This window comes from Prionailurus viverrinus, chromosome A3 (genome assembly GCF_022837055.1).
Source record: "Prionailurus viverrinus isolate Anna chromosome A3, UM_Priviv_1.0, whole genome shotgun sequence".
Taxonomy (NCBI): Eukaryota; Metazoa; Chordata; class Mammalia; order Carnivora; family Felidae; genus Prionailurus; species Prionailurus viverrinus.
The window spans coordinates 35,460,248-35,478,294 of record NC_062563.1 but is presented as its reverse complement, the minus strand read 5'-3'; the positions used below and the strand labels follow the sequence as shown (position 1 = coordinate 35,478,294).

Genomic DNA, 18,047 nt, shown 5'->3' with positions numbered 1-18,047 from the left:
TTGTATGGACATTCCAGTCAGTCAGGTATAGGCAGTTCTATATCCTTTCTGGACTGAGGAGACAGAATGGACTCAAGGGTCCTGACTCCCAGATTGAAACAGGAAGTCCTGCTGGGTGGGAGAATCAAGACGTAGTAGAAACCCAGGTTGGCCTGGGGCCCAATATAAATCAGGATCGCCTCTTGCTTCTTGGGGCACTGCTCTGACAAACTGCAAGCCTCCTGGAGAAATATCACGACACTGGAACATGGCACTAGTAGCTGACCAATGGGCAAAGCAGGTATTTAAATGGACTGGTGTTAGCACCTCTGGTATTCCAACAGCTCACAAGAATCCAGAAGTTCCTGTGCATCCCCGAAGAATGCTAATATAAACTGAGTTCAGGGTGAACACTTGACTGAGAAGAGACCTTGAACCACTGGATGGAAGAATCCATTTTTCAGGGCTGCAGCGCAGGGCAGTTAGGAGACCAGATGCTCCTCCCCACTGCCATCTGGGAGAAAGGCCTGCATGGGGCTGGGACTCTAACAGGGGGTTTGGCTTTGAAATAATTGAATATGCCTCTGAAATAACTTGTTTTTTTAATCTGGAAAAGGTTGAGTTACTTTAACTGGCAAGATTTTTTTTTCCTTCATAAGTGAGAATGCAGAATGAGTGCAATCTGACCTTCTAATTGAAAGTAAAACATCGTTTTGTTGTACATCTTAATCCTACAGGGGAATCTTTTTTGAGGTTGGGGCAAAATGTCTCAAATACTGGGAGTAGTCTAAAGAAGAAAGCAGCTCTGGATAGAACACTGGGAAATGGAAATATTTATGGCAGTGTAAAAGGATGAAAAGGCAGAGAAGATCAGATCAAAGGGAAAACTGGGAGCAAGGGAAAGAGAAGCAATTGCTGAATTCACCCAAGTGCCACAGAATGGTGTGCTAAGCTCTTGTTAGAAGTCTTGATGGGGGGAGGAGGGCACCTAGGTGGCTCAGTCTTTTAAGCGTCTGGTTGAAACTTGAGCCCTGCATCAGGCTCTGTGCCAATGAGAGCGTGGAGGCTGCTTGGATCCTCTGTCTCCCTCTCTCTCTGCCCCTCCCCCACTCACACTAGCTCCTTTTCTTTCAAAAATTAAAAAAAAATGTCCTTTGATCGGATGAGGAGCCATTTGGAATTCTTGAGAATTGGCCATCCCAATGTGGTGCTACATTAATAGCCATAATTTTCCATGGGATATTAGTGCTGAAAGACATATGGTCTAACTCCATTGTCTTCCAGACCAGCAAACAGGGAACCAGAGAAATTCCACAGAAACCAGTTCAAATGATACATAGGAGAAAAAGAAAAACACGTACGTCAACAAATGCATCACATTTGGGTATCAACCAGAATGAGCCTGTTTTGTTGTCATTTGGAGGCAGGGGAAATGTGTGGGGGCACGAATAAGCCTCCTTTAGAAATAACGAAGGGCTCATTTATGAAAAAGGCAAAAAGTCTGCTGGAAAGTATATACTCTGACGGATGGTAAATGTGTTTTCATTTTTTATTAGAGAAGTTGGAAGTTTAATTTCAATATTGATGGTAACATCGTTTTCTCTGCTTTGTTCAGGGGAACACACAGAATCAATTTGTACAAGCATATACAACAATTCAGTTGGTGTTTTGTGTCCTAAAATCAGTAATCTGATTAGTTCTAGACTACCAAGTTTCCATGCGCTCCTCCCGGCTTGGGCGGCATGGCTTGATTCCCCGCAGAATACTTTTTCATGCACTGTCTGCGACACAACTATGGCAGGCTTAAAGACCATGCAGATTAACACTGTAGCAAATTGTTTTGATATTTAACAGACGTAAAAAGGTTATTTCCTGATATGAAATTCTGAAAATCTGCATAAATATTTTTGTGTAAAATTAAATTAGTTATGTATTTTTTTGAAACTAGAACTTGAAGTATCAAGAATGCCCACATAATTCATATACACATATATATAGACTTTTTCATTATGCTAAAAGTCTTCATAGTCAAATTATATTCTGTGCCATACATTTTATTAAACCAGTATTTATTTGGCATTAGGTTAACTGTATCTGTATGGATTAGTCTTAACTGGTGCTTGTGTATCATGCAAACATAGTTCTGGTATTCCTGTTTACTAATCTCATCATGTGGCAATACGTAGATGATTTTGCTCTAACAGTGTGAAGTAGGAGTATAAATATTTTATACATGGTCACATTTACAAACGTTTGCCAATTACCACTTCACGATCTTTATGGTGTAATAGTGTATTATAATGTCTGGAATCGGAAGAAGCAATTCCTATAAAGCAATATCAGATGTAAACTTTCTTAACATGTGCCTAACAGAGTTCTCCCTTGAGCACTGATGAGTTTTGGCACAGGTACACTGTTCTACTGTTTTTTATTCTAATAATTTCCACAACTTTTACAGGAACTTAGCTTCTTACGGCATGGCAGAGACATGGCACTTACTGATGAGGTAACTCAGATGTAGAAAAATTCTGCAAAATTTGTCTAGCAGACTGCCACTTCTGCTGATGAATTTGTAGACAGAGTTGGTTTTTTTCCCCCTAGTGCATGCACTTGATATTCAATCGCTAATGCACTATTTTTGCTGCAGCTCAAACATGTCCTAATGCATCACAGAGCAGAGTTGTGGACACCAAGCTCATTCACTTGTGATGGTATTTTATAGCAAACATGTTTAAGTTATAATATCAAGGGTGAAACTCTGCCTTATTGGGCTAGTAATTTGGGTGGGTTGGGAGCTACTTATGGTTGGCCAAGGAGATCCAATACTCAAAATGTTAAATAGAAATATGTAAGTCTCGGTGGTTTCAGGTAACATCTTGGCTGGGCGTAAAGGAAACCCACAGACAGCAGCCTTCTTGCGTGAACTCTGTGTTGGGAAGCTTGGGGGTGATCTTTTGATGCTGTGTGGTTTTGGGGCTTCAGTTTGCGTTCTGGAGTTTCACACTACTGTTGCTGGTCTGCGGTCCATCTCGGCTTCCAACTTCACCATCTGCTGCATCTCCTTCGCCTGTAACATCAGAAACATGGCCTTACGTGTTGAAATTCTCGCTCAAAGGCATGTAGCCGCCCCGGCCTCTCTTCTCCCGTAAATTCCATGCTGTCACTATGTCCCTTGCTACTCAAAGTGAGGTCTGTGGACCAGGACCTTGTGAGAAATGCACAACCTTGGACTCCAAGGGACTCCATCCCACACCTACTGGATCAGAATGTGCATTTTGACAAGATCTTTAAGATATCTGGATGCACATTAAAGCTTGTGAAGAACTAGTTCTCCATAGCACCAGGAAAACCATTTGAAAAGAGGCTAAGCCAGGCCTTCAATAGACTACCTCACATCAAACCATTTGATTTAGATTCTACAGATGGACATGTTGCCTTGGCTGTGTATAATTTGAACTTTTAGAACAGGTGTTTCTTATGCACAGTATTTTCCCCAAATAGCCTGAAATTTAGTTAACTCCCTAAGAATCTGATGGAGAAATTTAGTTGGGAGCATATCACATTGATTTGGCTGGAGTGCCTTGCAAATACAACATCACAGGAATGTGTAGGGTTCCTGGAATCCTATTGTCCAAAAATTATCCCTCTGGGCTCTCACTTCAAGGGAAGTTTTTATGGGCTTCCCCAGGAAGTAAGCCATGGTGAACTTGGTCTCCTGAATTAAGACTGTCACTAAGACAACCAGGGGGTTTGGGAGGTAGAAAGGAGTCAGATGGGGGCAGATTCTGTGTTTGGCAGTATAGGGAAAATTAATTGGCTTATTTCAACATTTACTTTCCAGCTGGTTCCTGGATGCTTATGCCCAAGCCAACCCATGTAATTTTTGAGGGAATAAGAAAGCATCCCTTTCCTCTTTGTGTGACATGCCACTTTGAAATAAAGGACATTTCAGAATGGAAACATGGTAAAGACATAACTCAGAGGACTCTGAAGTGTGTTGATGTTACTACTCAGGTCTGCTTAGGTATTCCAACTAAATAGAAGGTCAATGGCGGGGGGGGGGGAGGTTGGTCAAATCTGAACATCATCCAATAAGCATCTAGAGGTCCCAAAGAGGCCCTGTTACAAAACCAGTATGACCCATGGACCATACAGTAATTTTCTTATTTATATTGTGGCTTCAAGTTTTCTTTTGGCAAAGAGGATAGAGTAGTACCAAAGAATTTTATCTTTCTGCTCAAATATGGGATGGACGGTTCCCTCTACCTAGATATTCTTCTATGCCTGAAGTATACTAATACTCTAATAGAGAAATGAAGAAATGGAGAAAAATATACAAACATGAAACCATGACACAAACGGTATTCATAAGAGAGGACAGTGAAACATTATCAGCACTAGAAATTAAATACTTTTATGTTCAATAAATAGTAACAAAAGATTCCCTGTGCTTTTCCCCATTTAGCATTTAAAGGCACTACTGAACACGGTCATAGAATGAAGAATCATATGACAATAAAGGACTATTCTCAGAGCTAAGTTCTCATCGAAGCAGGGTGACCATGCATTTCCATTTGGACAGTTCCAGTTTATGCCTGTAGTCCTGGCAATTATGAACATCACCCTCTTTCCCTCTCAAAATGATCCTGGTTCAGATAATAAATTATACGGTCACCTTACTTATAAGAGGTGATTAGGGTCCTTGGCAGACCAGATCTAGCAGAAAGCATGACAAGGGTCATAACACTCTATAATGTTTCTGCACACAGACCATAACTCTGTCATTAAAAAAGCACCAATGAACTTTCTAGTAGGGTGCTTTAAAATTAATTGCAGTCATATTAATGTTTGGGAGAGATCTGACCTTGTGACCCAGAGTTAGCTGTGGTCAGTCCAAATGACAGTCATATATCACTGTTCTTGATGTGTAGGTATATTGTTATTAGCATGACTTGAGTTTCCTAGGTCTGTAGTAGGAAACGTTGGTTCCAACTCCCTCAGAAATCATTCTCTAAAGATTTTGGGCATGTCAGTTTGTATATTACATCAGAAGTCCAAGCATGACATGATCAAACTTTTACATCCAAAACCTTGAGATACTCCTTAGCTATGAGCAGATATGAATCATAAATGGAGATCGCCCCGAGAACACTAGCATAGCTGAGAAGGAAAGCAATGTCTTGCTGATTAGAGTTTCAGTCCTACCTTGCGTTTGGGACACTGCATGGCAGGATTTCAATAGCTGTTTGTACAAAAATAGTAATGTCAAAATTGAGTCATACATATAAAACAAAATAAATGAATACTGAAGTGAACTTGAAAAATGAATGTAAAACCATATACAGAAAAGCAAAAAAGCTAAGAATAAAACATGTATACACCCATCAGTGACAAACTCTCCCCAAATTGATCTCAACAGAAAAAAAAAAGAACAAAACAAACAACCGATGCCTAAGAGCCCAGACTGTGCTTCTCTTCCTCAGCAGTGATTGGAGGGGGGAGAACCCACCTTTTAGCAAGAACCCTCACTTTATTAAATGGTAGGGTTGATGACAAAAATCAATTTTTAAAGCTTGGGTGTGAAAGTAATGGAGCTGTTGATGTTTGGAATGGTACATGTGAGGATGATGAGATACTTGGGAAAACTTAGTAGAAAACGAGTCCCTGACCTTTGGACTTTTAAATGAAGCATTGGCTGACCAAGTAGGCAAGGCCATTAGATGGCTTAAAAAGAACACAGGAGGTTAGGATCTAGAATCAGGGCCAAAATATATTAAAACTTGACTTGTTTCCGCCAGTGCCCTCAACGCTGGTGTAGCTAATTAAGGAGATCCATTCCACACTCTGCTTTGCAGGGATGGGGTGAACCTCTGGGAGTTGGGTCATAAGGAAGCAGTAAGAAGCCTTAAAGGGAGATATAAGGGATGAATGTTAAAATTATTTTATCTTTGGCTTAGAAGCAGAAAGTAGTCTTTGGGTTTAACAAAGGTTTGGGAGACTGTTCTAAAAATTTAGGATGTCTGGAAATAAGGGAACTTTTCTGCCAATGAAGTGTTTAATTGGCTATGAAGGGAGCTCACCTACCTGGCTCCAGCCCATGCCTATTATGAGGGAAGAAATGGAGTCACTCACTCTATCTTTTGGACTATGCCTGGGACAGTGTTGTAACACACAGAGTAACTGAGAGCTCTCTGTTAAGTTCCAAACAAAACCACACTAGAAAGATCTGGGACTGGATTTTTTACTGAACAGGGCATGTTTTGGTAAAGCAAAGCTTAACACAGAAATTCAAGTCCAAATTCTACCTTTTCTGGAAGCATCAATAGGATACTGTGAATTTCTTGTCATAGAATCTCACTGAATCTTCATCAAATCTCAAGCTTTCTCATATTCTATGCTTTCCTAAGCTTCTGTGACTCAAAGTATCAGTTGTGGGTGGTAGACACTGCTTACAACATATTGAAATGCATTATATCAATTTTTGGATCAAAAAGCCACTATCCTCCCAATATTATCAAGCCAGTTATCACTAATCCATTATATTTTAATGCAAGAACTCTGGGGTGGTTTGAATTACCCATGTATTAGGATAAAAGCTCCAAGTGATTTTTTTTTTATTATGTACCTTGGCTCTGAAATAAAAAACACTAGGTAAGCATATTCTCTAGCTCTGATATTCACCACTATTGTAGTAATGAGTAATTTTTAGCACATTTACATTCTTTAGTCAAACTTGTTGCTAAGCAACACAGTGATTTCCAAGGAGTTTCTTAATTTAGTTAACTGCCTTACCTTCATTTTGCCTTCTGAGAGGCATCGTTATCCCCACCCAGCCCTGAATCACAGAAGTAGGTTCTAACATTTTGGAGATGGTGGCTTTACCTTTATTCATATTCCCATTTTGCCCATGGGAACACTTCCTGAGAAGTGCTTTAAGACCAACAACATAAGCTAGGTAACTCGTACCACAACGTGATGTATCTATGAGATGGTCAAATGAATTGGACCCACAGGACAATAAAACATTTATTGTCCCCCTTGAGGATCTGTGGACTATTCATGAATAGAAGCATTTAGCTGAAAAGGAAATGTGAAACATAACTCAGAAGTATGTTGATGAATAAAACTTCTGTCCACCAAAAAGTAACAAATCTGAAACCAGAAGTTGGATTTACTTGTTACCCAACTGCAATACAAAAAGAGAAGATTTAAGGGTTTTGTTTTACTTTCTAAAAGATACATTTTAGCATAATTCCAATTGAAGTGTTTTTCAAAAGGAGCCATTTACTCTGAGAAATACATCTTAAAGAGGATTGCTTTGTAGATGAGGAAATAGGAAAGAACAATGTAGTACACGTTTCATCAAAACCTCTTGACAGTTCCTAGACAGAAGTAAATTATCTAGATAAAAAAACTTCCAAACCAGCATACCTAAAAACTGAAATTTGAACTAAGATAGACTCAAATTTAACCTGCCATGGAGGGTCATTTTGTCTTATAAGCTGGTGGTAGTGCCATCATACTGAAATTGAGACTGGATGGCCAGTGGACTGTAGCCCATTTGGGAAGGACCCCACCTGCACTATTCTTCGGGTAAACATACATATATATCTTGGTGTTGGTATATGCCCGATGGCTAACTAAAGAGTTGGATTTGGGGTAACTATGTGCCTTGCTGGAAAAAAACAAAAACAAAAACAAAATACCAAGAATATGGTATCCACTCACGTTAGGTGGCTTGTAGAGTTTTGGGCAGCTCCTTTCCTTGGGTCCCACTAGTAAGCCCTAAGATGGTTTTATGACTTTTAAGACTGAAGTTGAAACCAGGTGGTTTCTCTCATCTGCTTTTAAATAGACTATCACATGTGCCTAGGTTGCAAATTACAAAGCTCTAAATGAAAATGGAGACATAATTTGTAACCTCTGTTTTCTCCTCTCAGGGACATCACTATTAGAATCATCACAATCTATTCCAAAGACGACTTCAGAGTCTCTTCCTCCCATGGCTACATTCCTCTCCCATTTCAGAAAAGGGTATTTTCTGTTCTTGTTTGATGCAATGGGGAAAATACAGTAAAAGGGATCACATCCTAGCCACCCTTCCATGCTGCTACTCAGGCTATGGGTTTTAGCAGAAGGGTCACTATCTGCAGGTACGGCATCCACCCCCAAACCTGGCTGGCTGTCTATGTCTTTTTATGCCCTTTAGGTAAAATACCTGCTCATTCTGTTTCTCTAGGAACTCCAGGTGTTCAAGCTGGACTTTTTTCAACTGATCCATTTCTTTGGACTGTTTCATGGCGAGCTGCAAAAAAAAAAAAAAAAAAAAAATTTGGATAAACTTTGGATGGAAGAGGTATGACCGTTAAGTTTACAATTTAACCCAGGGAGATAATTATTTAAAAAAATCATGAAAAGTAGTCTGACAACTGGAAGAGTATAACCCCCTAATTCTTACTGGGAAGATATTTCCTGCTAAAATAATAGAGTACTTAGGTGCAATTAAAACTTGGCTCCCTTTTCCATATAAAATAATGCCAAATTAATATCTTAAAGATTTTAGTAATAGATTATTTAGTTCTCAGGGAGCAGACAAGAGAGGCTAGAATGTTTACAGAAATCAAATTAAACAAATTAGCCAGAAGTCTGATATCTAAGCGTGAGTTATTGTTTACAGTGCCAAGAGAATTATAAAATACTTACTCTCTTTCTTTCTTCCAGAAACTTTTTGGTGTTGCTGCTATTTAACTCCCTGACTCTCCTAAAAGTAATAGGTACAAATATCAGTTGGCAGCTGACATTGAATAGAATTGACATAATATTAAAGTCCTATTCCATTTAATTATATGGATGGAATTACCACTTCTCCTAATTTTTGTGGAATTTTGAAACCTATAGTGTACAGTGGAAAATACAAACATCTTTGTATCCAGTCAGATTACTCAATATTAATGTTTTGCCATATTTGCCTTGTATTTTTAAAGGAAACAAAGTGTTAGAGATATAATTAAAGCCCCTTTTGTATTTTTCCTGATTCCAGTTTCTTTCTCTCTGGACATAACCACTATTTTGAATTTGGTGTGGACCTTCCCATCTATGTTTTAATATTTTTATTCCAAGGGCACCTGGGTGGCTAAGTCGGTTGAGCATCCAACCTCGGCTCAGGTCATGATCTCACGGTCTGTGAGTTGGAGCCCTGTGTCGGGCTCTGTGCCGACAGCTCAGAGCCTGGAGCCTGTTTCAGATTCTGTGTCTCCTTCTCTCTCTGACCCTCCCCCATTCATGCTCTTTCTCTGTCTCAAAAAAATAAATAAACGTTAAAAAAAATTTTAATAACACATACAGGTGTTTCTCAAATTTTCATGCACCTACAAATCTAGTGGAGATATTGTCAAAACCACTGATTGCTGGGCCCACCCCCAGGGGTCTGATTTAGTGGCTTTGGGGTGGGGCCTGAGACTCTGCATTTGTAACCAGCTCACAAGTGATGCTGCAGGTCTGTATTGTTTTGTGTATTTTCCAAATTTACCGAAATGGTAACATATTCTGGGTTTATTCATGTAACTTACTACTTAACCTAGAATTTAGAGATACGGCTGTGTTTAAAAGCACTTCATTATTTTCATATGCCATATGGGTTTTTCCATTTATGAAGAGACTAGAATATTTTTAGTTGGCCATCAATGACAAATGGTAATGATCTGGTGCACAGGATCCTGTGATGTGTGGCACAGGGGCTATTGATTAAATAAGTATAGTGATAAATAAGTATGCACAAGTATCTTCTTGTGCATATGAGCAAGGATTTCTCTATGGTATAGACCTAGATTTGCAGGTTGGTAGGGAATGAATGGCTTCACCTTTACTCCAAAGCACTTGTCCTTATTTGCACTCACAACCAGTGTCTGAATGCTACTTTTCTGCATGTCTTTGCCTGCTCTTGGTACTACCAGGCATTTACTTTTGTGTCAGTTAGTTTTGTGAAATGGCATCATTACCAGGGAGTGATCTTCATGACTGAATAGACCTCTGAGTGAATTTCTCTAATAGCTAGAGGTCTATTGTGGTTATCTTGTTCTTTTTCAGTCAATTTTGGACATTTATATTTTCCTGGGCAATTGTCCATTCAAGTTTTCAGACTCACTGGTAGTATTCTCTATAGTAGTCTTCATTTTCAACAATATTATTTCTGCAGTTATGCCTCCTTTTTAGACCTAAGATTACTAACTTGTGCTCTTTTTTCTTCTTGCGCAGTCCTGCTGGAGGTTCACTGACCTCGTGGGGTTTGTTTTTTCAAAAAGTAAGCCTTTGTTTTTGCTGACCATCCCTATTGCTTTTTGTTTTCTACTCTGATACTCTTTTATTTCTCCCCACCTGCAATCTTTGGGTTTACTCTAATTTTATTACTCTAATTTGGGCATTTCTAATTTTATACTCTCTTGGGTATGTAACTCATTAGTTTGCATTTATTTAAAATATTCTATACAGCTAGGCTATAATTTTCACTCAAGCTACCTGCTTTTCTTAAGGTGAAAACAAGATAGGGGCACCTGGGTGGCTCAGTTGGTTAAGCGTCCGACTTTGGCTCAGGTCATAATCCCATGGTTCATTGGTTTGGGACCTGTGTTGGGCTCTGTGCTGACAGCTCAAGGCCTGCTTCAGATCCCGTGTCTCCCTCTCTCTCTGCCCCTCCCCTGCTTGCATTCTCTCTCTCAAAAATAATCATTAAAAAATTTAAAAAAAAGGTGAAAATAGTATAGCAACTTTCAAATAAATAATACAGTACTCTTAGCTATAGTCACCATGCTGGATATTAGATCCCCAGAACTTAATCCTCTTATAACTAGAAGCTTGTACCTTTTAACCAACATTTTCCCATTTCTCCACCCCGTTAATTCCTGGAAACCAACATTTTATCTGCTGTTATGAGCTTGATTTTTTTTAGATTTCATACATAAGTGAAATCATACAGTATTTGTCTTTCTCTGACTTATTTCACTTAACATTATGCCCTCAAGGTCCGTTGTCACAAATGCCAAGATTTCCTTTTTTTTTTTAATGGCTGGATAACATTCATGCACACATGTGCATGGAAAATCATTTTTTCTTTATCCATTCATCAGCACTTGGGTTCTTTCCATGTCTTGGCTATTTGAATAATGCTGCAATGAACATAGGGGTGCAGATATCTCTTTGATATAGTGATTTCAGTTCCTTCAGATAGATACTGAGAAGTAGGGTTGTGAGATCATATGGTATTTCTATTTTTAAGGAAGCTCCATATTTTTTTAATAGTGGCTGCACCAATTTACGTGGTGCCAACAGAGCAGAAATGTTCTCTTTTCTCTACATTGTCACCAACAGTTGTTCTCTCTTGTCTTTTTGATAAATAGCCATACTAACAGGTATGAGGTTTTATTTCACTGTAGTTTTGATTTGCATCTCCCTGATGATTAGTGATCTTGACCCCTTTTCATGTATCTGTTGGGCATTTGTATGTTTTCTTTGGAAAAATGCTATTCAGGTCCTCTGTCATTTTAAAATCAGGTTGTTTTGTTGTGAGTTGTAGGAGTTCCTTATATATATTTGGATATTAATCCCTGATACATGGTTTATAAATATTTTTCCCATTCTGTAGGTTCCCTCTTGATTTTGTTGATTGTTTCTTTTGCTATATGGTTTAGCTACCTTCCACACATTGATAGAGAGTACTTGTATTGTCATTCAGTTATAAATATTGCCTAATTTCTGTTGAAATGTTGTCTTCAACTCAGAAATGGTGTTTTTCAGTTTCTTTTTTTGTTGTTTTTTGTTTTTTCAGTTTCTATATATCTTTCATAGCTATCTGATTATAAATTTTTAATTTCATATATCTTTCATAGCTATCTGCTTATAAATTTTTAATTTCATTTCTAAGTTCTTTCTTAAAGTGGACACACAATGCGTGTGTTTAGAAGACAACCATTTTGCACCCAGAAATTATTTAAAAAACCAGCCATTTGTAGATGTTCTCGAACCACCTTATCACTGGAGACAGAGTTATAATAAAAAAGTATATTACATCAAAGTAAAAAAATTAAAAACAAAGTGGACGGAAGTCCACTTTGTAACATACTTGAAAAAAATGAAAAAGAGCTGTTTAATAATTAGCACATTTACCCTACTGAATTCTGTATTTCACTTTGGACAGTCGAAAATAATTCAAATTGATGAGGTTTTATAATGGCTGGAATATTCTGTTTTTGAGCTAAAGTAGACAATGTCATTCCCATGTATCTAAGGCTCTTAAAAACTCCTTTTCTGAGAATACATAAACTGGACCCACAATAGGATGTTGCAAATAAGTATTGATTAAGCTGAGTAATAATTTCCCTAGATACTCCACATTGATTGGGAAATTTCTGAGGCCAACATTTTAAAAAGTCAATTCATTCCCAGGTCATGCTACTGTGAAATTCCATGTCCTATTGATGACCCATTCTCAATTGTACTTAATTCAACAAAACTTCAGTATGAAAATCACTGGATGGTATTACACTTTATACCTGATTGTATTTCAAGTTTAATATCATTATTAATAATGGCGAAAAAATCAATGAAATTGAGGAAGTTGAACAGCAGTTCTTGCCCTGTTCAAAACAAAGAGGAAACATCAGGTACCCACAAAAGTCCATGTAAGTGAAACACGGGTGCTTTCCTCTGCAGCTGCAAAGTTCTCCAACAACTCAGCTAAGGGAGAGTTAAGTGACTTGAAGCCCTAAACATGCTCATGTCTCAGTCCCAAGAGATAATCTTCACTTTGCTCTGTATTTTGCGATCACTGGGAATCAAGTGCTGTTAATTCCCTCTCTTGGATAACATGACTAATGATGTCCTCTCAAATCCCCTACACTGCCTTTGCCTAAAGGGCTTGCATCTGGGACCTTCTCTGGAGGTCACATAAATCTTCCCCAGCTCCAGGAGGCCAATGACTGACTAAACCAGGGGGGTCTGGCTTTTGTACTTCTGTGTTAAAGAGATGTGTGGTACATATCTTACTACAGAGCTTAGGATCAGCCTAAAGAGGGACTGTCGCTGAGAACAACATATCCTTGCTTAGTCCCTGCCTTTGACCCTTCCTACTTTTCCTACTCTTTTCTGAAGATCCCTTTCTCAGTAAATGACATGCACCTAAATTCTTGTCTTGGTTTCTATTTCTAAAAAATACCAACCAAGATAAGGTCAAGCCAGAAAATCTGACTAGGGACCTTGGAGATGATCCCTGATATCAAGGACAACACAGGGCAAATCAAAGGAAGACCTTCCTCCTACACCCGCTATTCAGAACCACCCAACCAGACTGGGCTTATACCTGAGCAGGTGAGATGCTTGTGGGATGGATGACCCAATGGAATGTGGGAAGGATATTTTGCCATATTTTATACAATTTTGTTTGTATATGAGCACACATATACTGAATGTAAATTCAATTGATTGTTTTACTGGTGGTAGTAAGCAATCAGAAGACAACCATTCTATAGTAACGGTAAATCTTCACAGCAGTTATAATAGCCGAATCCTTAGTCAAAACTCACAAGGATTTTGTATTTCAAATGTGAGTATGTGTGCATGCACACACATACACATTACTGAGTCTATGCCTCCTAGTCAATGCTACATGCCCACAGTGAATGTTCTCAGACTTACCTTTCCCGTTCTGCTTTATTCTTGATAGATTTATCTTGGCTGATGGCTTTGCTATTTTCCATAGAAATCTTAGCCTGGTGTGCTCGCATTTCCTTGCTTTCCCTAAGTATTAAAAAGAAAACAAACAGGGGTGGGGTGGGGGAAATGGGAAGTTAGTGTTTATCAGATTCAGAGTTTCAGTTAGGGAAGATGAAAAAGTTCTAGAGATGGATGGTGGTGATGGCTGCGTAACAGTGTGAATGTACCTGATGCCACACAGTTAAAAACAGTTAAACTGGCAAATTTTATGTTATGGACATGGAACTATAAGAAAATAATAAATAGGGGCATCTGGGTGGCTCATTTGGCTGAGCGTCTGACTCTGGATTTCAGATCAGGTCATGGGATTGTGTCCTGCATGGGGGTCAGGGCTGACAGCATGGAGCCTGCTTAAAAGATTCTCTCCCTCTCCCCCACTCGTGCTCTAAAATAAAAAAATAAATAAATTCATCCAACCATTCATTCATTCTACATATAACAACAGTCCCACTGTTGTTTTTTCCCCATTATTGAGCTCATTTCCCCATTCTCACTTTTTTCCCCCATTATTGAGCTCATCAAGTTATTTTGCATCCTGTGAAAAGGCAGGAAAGAGCCTGAATCCATGAGATGTGGAAGTGGGTTACCTACTGAGAAAGTAACAGTGATGAAATGGGATGAAGAGACATTATGTTTGCCCATAAAAATATAAAGATTTTTGAGCTTTGCCCTACATTTCTTGGGACCAGATGGTCTGGAAGAGAGACAGAGGATGTTGTGACCCCCACAAATGACCTTCATGTTTTCTGACGGCTCATGGGAATGAAGGAGACTAAATGATTTCAAATAAGCACAGGAAGTAAGAAAAAAAGGTTGTTGACATAAGGCCACTGATGACTGCGTGTGCCAGAATGTCTGTGTGCACATGACAAAGACTCCTGGGTTACTTATGTGTGTATTAAAGGTATACAATTTAGAACACTGAAATGAGTATTATTAACAGAGAGTTTTTTCTGGAACCTAGGGGGTTCTCCTTGAAACCCTGGCTGGAAATGAGTGACCAAGGAATCAGGTGTTCTAAGTAGTATCTGTACTATATCAAAAGGGATAGATAACACTGACCCCCCAGATGCAGGAATATGCATAGAAACTCCTAGGCCCAAGAAAATGGCTCTCAAATTCTTCCTCAGTTTAGTGTTAGTAAATCAACCATTTCTTTATTCATTCATTCGACAAGCATTTCTCAATGACCGAATGTTGCTGACCAGTATTAAAAAGGCAGTATTTTTATTTTGAAAGAGAGAGAGCGCGAGTGAGCGAGCAGGGGAGGGGTAGACAGAGGGAGAGAGAATCCCAAGCAGGCTCCGCACTGTCAGCATGCAGCCCAACATGGAGCTTGATCCCACGACTCTGGGATCATGACCTGAGCTGAAATCAAGAGTCATACGCTTAACCAACTGAGCCCCAAGAAGGCCAGATTTTTTAACCAAGAGCCACAGCTGTGATGGTGAAGAATGCACACAACCACAGGGTGCTTAAGAAAAGCTTAAACACTGCTGTTACTTGGGAAAATGCCCCTGCCGTGCATTTGTTTTTTTAAGGTAAATTAGTAAATAGCTTACGCTCTCTTCAAATAACTTCCTAAGCAATGCAAGAATTAGTTACCTTTTTTCTTTTGGACAATGCCTACTGTTGAGGCTAACTTCTTTTCTTTACTCAACTACAAGAGAGATTAGAATGGAGTGCCTCAGCCTGTGAAGTATCATTGAGTGAGGGTAAGATACCTACAATCTGGTATTGCAGCAGGGGTCAAAGGCAGGGTACTGAACAGACCTTTTTGTATACCAAATCAACAGCATCTCTAAGGGAAAAAAGAAAGACAACTTCTAATCCTATACAACTTAATAGAATGCTTTAAGATTGATAGGGTATAGGACATGAACCTACAGCAAACTTAGCATGGTATACCTCATTTTCTTGCTTTGAAAGAGAAAATTGGGAACTATGGCAAAATGCTTCACATTCTCAGGGCTGCATCTGTCACTCCAAAATGAGGCTGGGAATTCATGAATGCACCCAGATAATTTATGCAGTTAGCGTTTAAAATTTTTTGTTTGCTTTGTTTGTATAATGCTTTTCTATTCTCTACTCTTTTGTGTATATCAATAGATCCTAACAGTGGCATACAGCAGGCATGAAGGGAGAAGCTAACAAGCTGTAACAAAGCTGGGATAAAAAGACGTAATTGACATCAACACTCTTCTGCCCCGGGTGAAAGTCCAGTTCATTATTTGCGGTATTTTAAATGTGATATTCCATTTGCTGAAGCTGGAAGAAACCCATATAAATTGATACTTCTTTGCTGTTTCTTGATTAGGCCTCTCTTTCTAAAATTCCCAGAATTCCTAATAATGTAAAGGGTCTCACCACATTTAGCCAGGGAGTGACCAGATCCAATCTGAGGTAGGAGCTGAACTGGTTGGTTTCTGTCTCCTGCTGTGTCTTCCTTTCCTACGAGGCTCCAGGCCACTTTCCAAAGCCCATTGTTAGTCCTACCACCCAGTGGAGCCTCCATGACCCCTCCGGAAGCAGCCGAGCTCCTTTGTGCTGTGCTGCTTTTTAGTGTGCATCCTATACTATTTGGAATTCAACTTAATTGTTCATGTGAGCGTTAATACCTTGCCAACACTTAAAAAAAATTTTAATGTTCATTCATCTTTGAGAGAGAGAGAGAGAGAGAGAGACAGAGAGAGAGACAGAGAGAGAGGGAGATACAGAATCCGAACAAAGCAGGCTCCAGGCTTTGAGCCATCAGCGAGCCCGACGCAGGGCTCGAACCCATGAACCCTAAGATCATGACTTGAGCCAAGGCTGGACACCTAGCCAACTGAGCCACCCAGGTGCCCCAACCTTGCTAACACTTGTAAGCACTTTGATGGCAGAGACCATTTCTTATAGCTCATATTTCTTATCTCAACTGTATGATGTGATATGTGTAACAGCTCAGTATCCTATGTCAAGTTGATCTTGTTTCCTACCTTGGCTCATACATACACTCAATCCTATTACAAAATTAGGAGTTCGCTCTGGAGAAGGCTCACTTGCCTACCTGTCATGGGACAGTTTTAGCTGCTGGGTTTGCTGCTCGTGGGCGCTGATCAGTAGCTTTCTCAGGAGCTCGCACTGCTGGCTGAGGTGCAGGTCCCGGATTTCTTGCTCCTCAGCACTGTGGGTATTAATCATTTCTGACCACTCCTTTGTGTGCTGGGCCACTATCTCTTTGACCTGTGTGGGGAAAAGGGGATGGTGCCATTTGGAACTGTCACAGATCGGTATGAACTGAAAACACAGCATCAGTCCTGTATTTCAAATCTCACCTACCAATTTGGTTGGTGAATCAGTAGATACTACAACAATAAAAAAAAACCCAAAAAACAAAAAACAAAAACAGGTACTAATCCATGGGAATCAGGAGGTCACAGCTTATTAAAATAATCGATCACTTTGGGTCTAAATATTCAGCCGTGGACTGTGATTTCACTGCCTAACTTGTCCATGTTCCCTTTTGTCCAGACCTTGGGCTCCTTTACTGATTTGATCAGATTCTCCCCAGCTCCTCATGCCTTTCCAGCTTCATGTCCACAAGGCCACAGATCTGAATGAAGAGCTCTGTATTCTCTTATTCCTGGATCATGACTCACTGTGTCCACTCTAAGAGATGCTGGGGTAGAAAGTCTTCCCCTCCCCACATCCATGCTCTTTGTAATGTGGTTTTGTACCTTCCCTCATATCAAGAGCTAGAATCCATTTCCCCACCTCCTGGAACCTGGCTGACCTTGTGAGTGGATTCAGCAAGGAGACAGTAGCAAATGTGGTGCAAGAGGAAGCTTGGAAAACGCTCCCCGTTCTGCTGTCTGGAACTCTGAGGCTACCCTGTGACAGAGCCTGTGCTAGCCTGATGGAGGACGAGAAGTCATGTTGGAAAACGCAACCAGCAGCCAGCTAGCCGCCAGATATCTGAGTAGAGCCATCAAGCCCAGCTGTCTGCAGACACATGAGTGAGCCTAGTCAAAATCAGTAGAACTACCCAACTGAGTACAGCCCAAATTCTGACCCACTGAGTTTTAAACTAATAACTGGTAGTGGTCTTCAGCCGCTACATTTTGACATGGCTTATTATGCAGCAAAAGCTAACTGATATCAATGCAAAAACTTTTACTTTCCTATTTGTGCAAAGCTTCTGAAAATCATGACATGCTGCAGAGACATTAATTCTCAAACATTCCAGTTAAGAAGAGAGAAAGAGAGTGAAGAACAATTCTCCAAGACACATGGCTTACTGCCTATGTCACTTCAGGGTAGAA

General features: G+C 39.7%; 1 protein-coding gene across 12 annotated transcripts in view; it reads right to left on the bottom strand.

The window, feature by feature from the left end:
- Nucleotides 1-1,514: 1,514 nt before the first annotated feature.
- The window catches only part of PLCB4 (phospholipase C beta 4), a 426,835-nt gene continuing 410,302 nt past the window's right edge, over nucleotides 1,515-18,047 (bottom strand). For all 12 annotated transcript variants that reach the window (XM_047852988.1, XM_047852994.1, XM_047852992.1 and 9 more), the window contains 6 exons: nucleotides 16,793-16,968; nucleotides 13,666-13,767; nucleotides 8,683-8,740; nucleotides 8,198-8,284; nucleotides 5,185-5,221; nucleotides 1,515-3,046 (listed from right to left, as the gene is read on the bottom strand). In XM_047852988.1, the coding sequence (XP_047708944.1) occupies nucleotides 2,958-3,046; nucleotides 5,185-5,221; nucleotides 8,198-8,284; nucleotides 8,683-8,740; nucleotides 13,666-13,767; nucleotides 16,793-16,968 (549 nt within the window). In that variant the 3' untranslated portion in view covers nucleotides 1,515-2,957. The remainder of the gene's footprint in view (nucleotides 3,047-5,184; nucleotides 5,222-8,197; nucleotides 8,285-8,682; nucleotides 8,741-13,665; nucleotides 13,768-16,792; nucleotides 16,969-18,047) is intronic.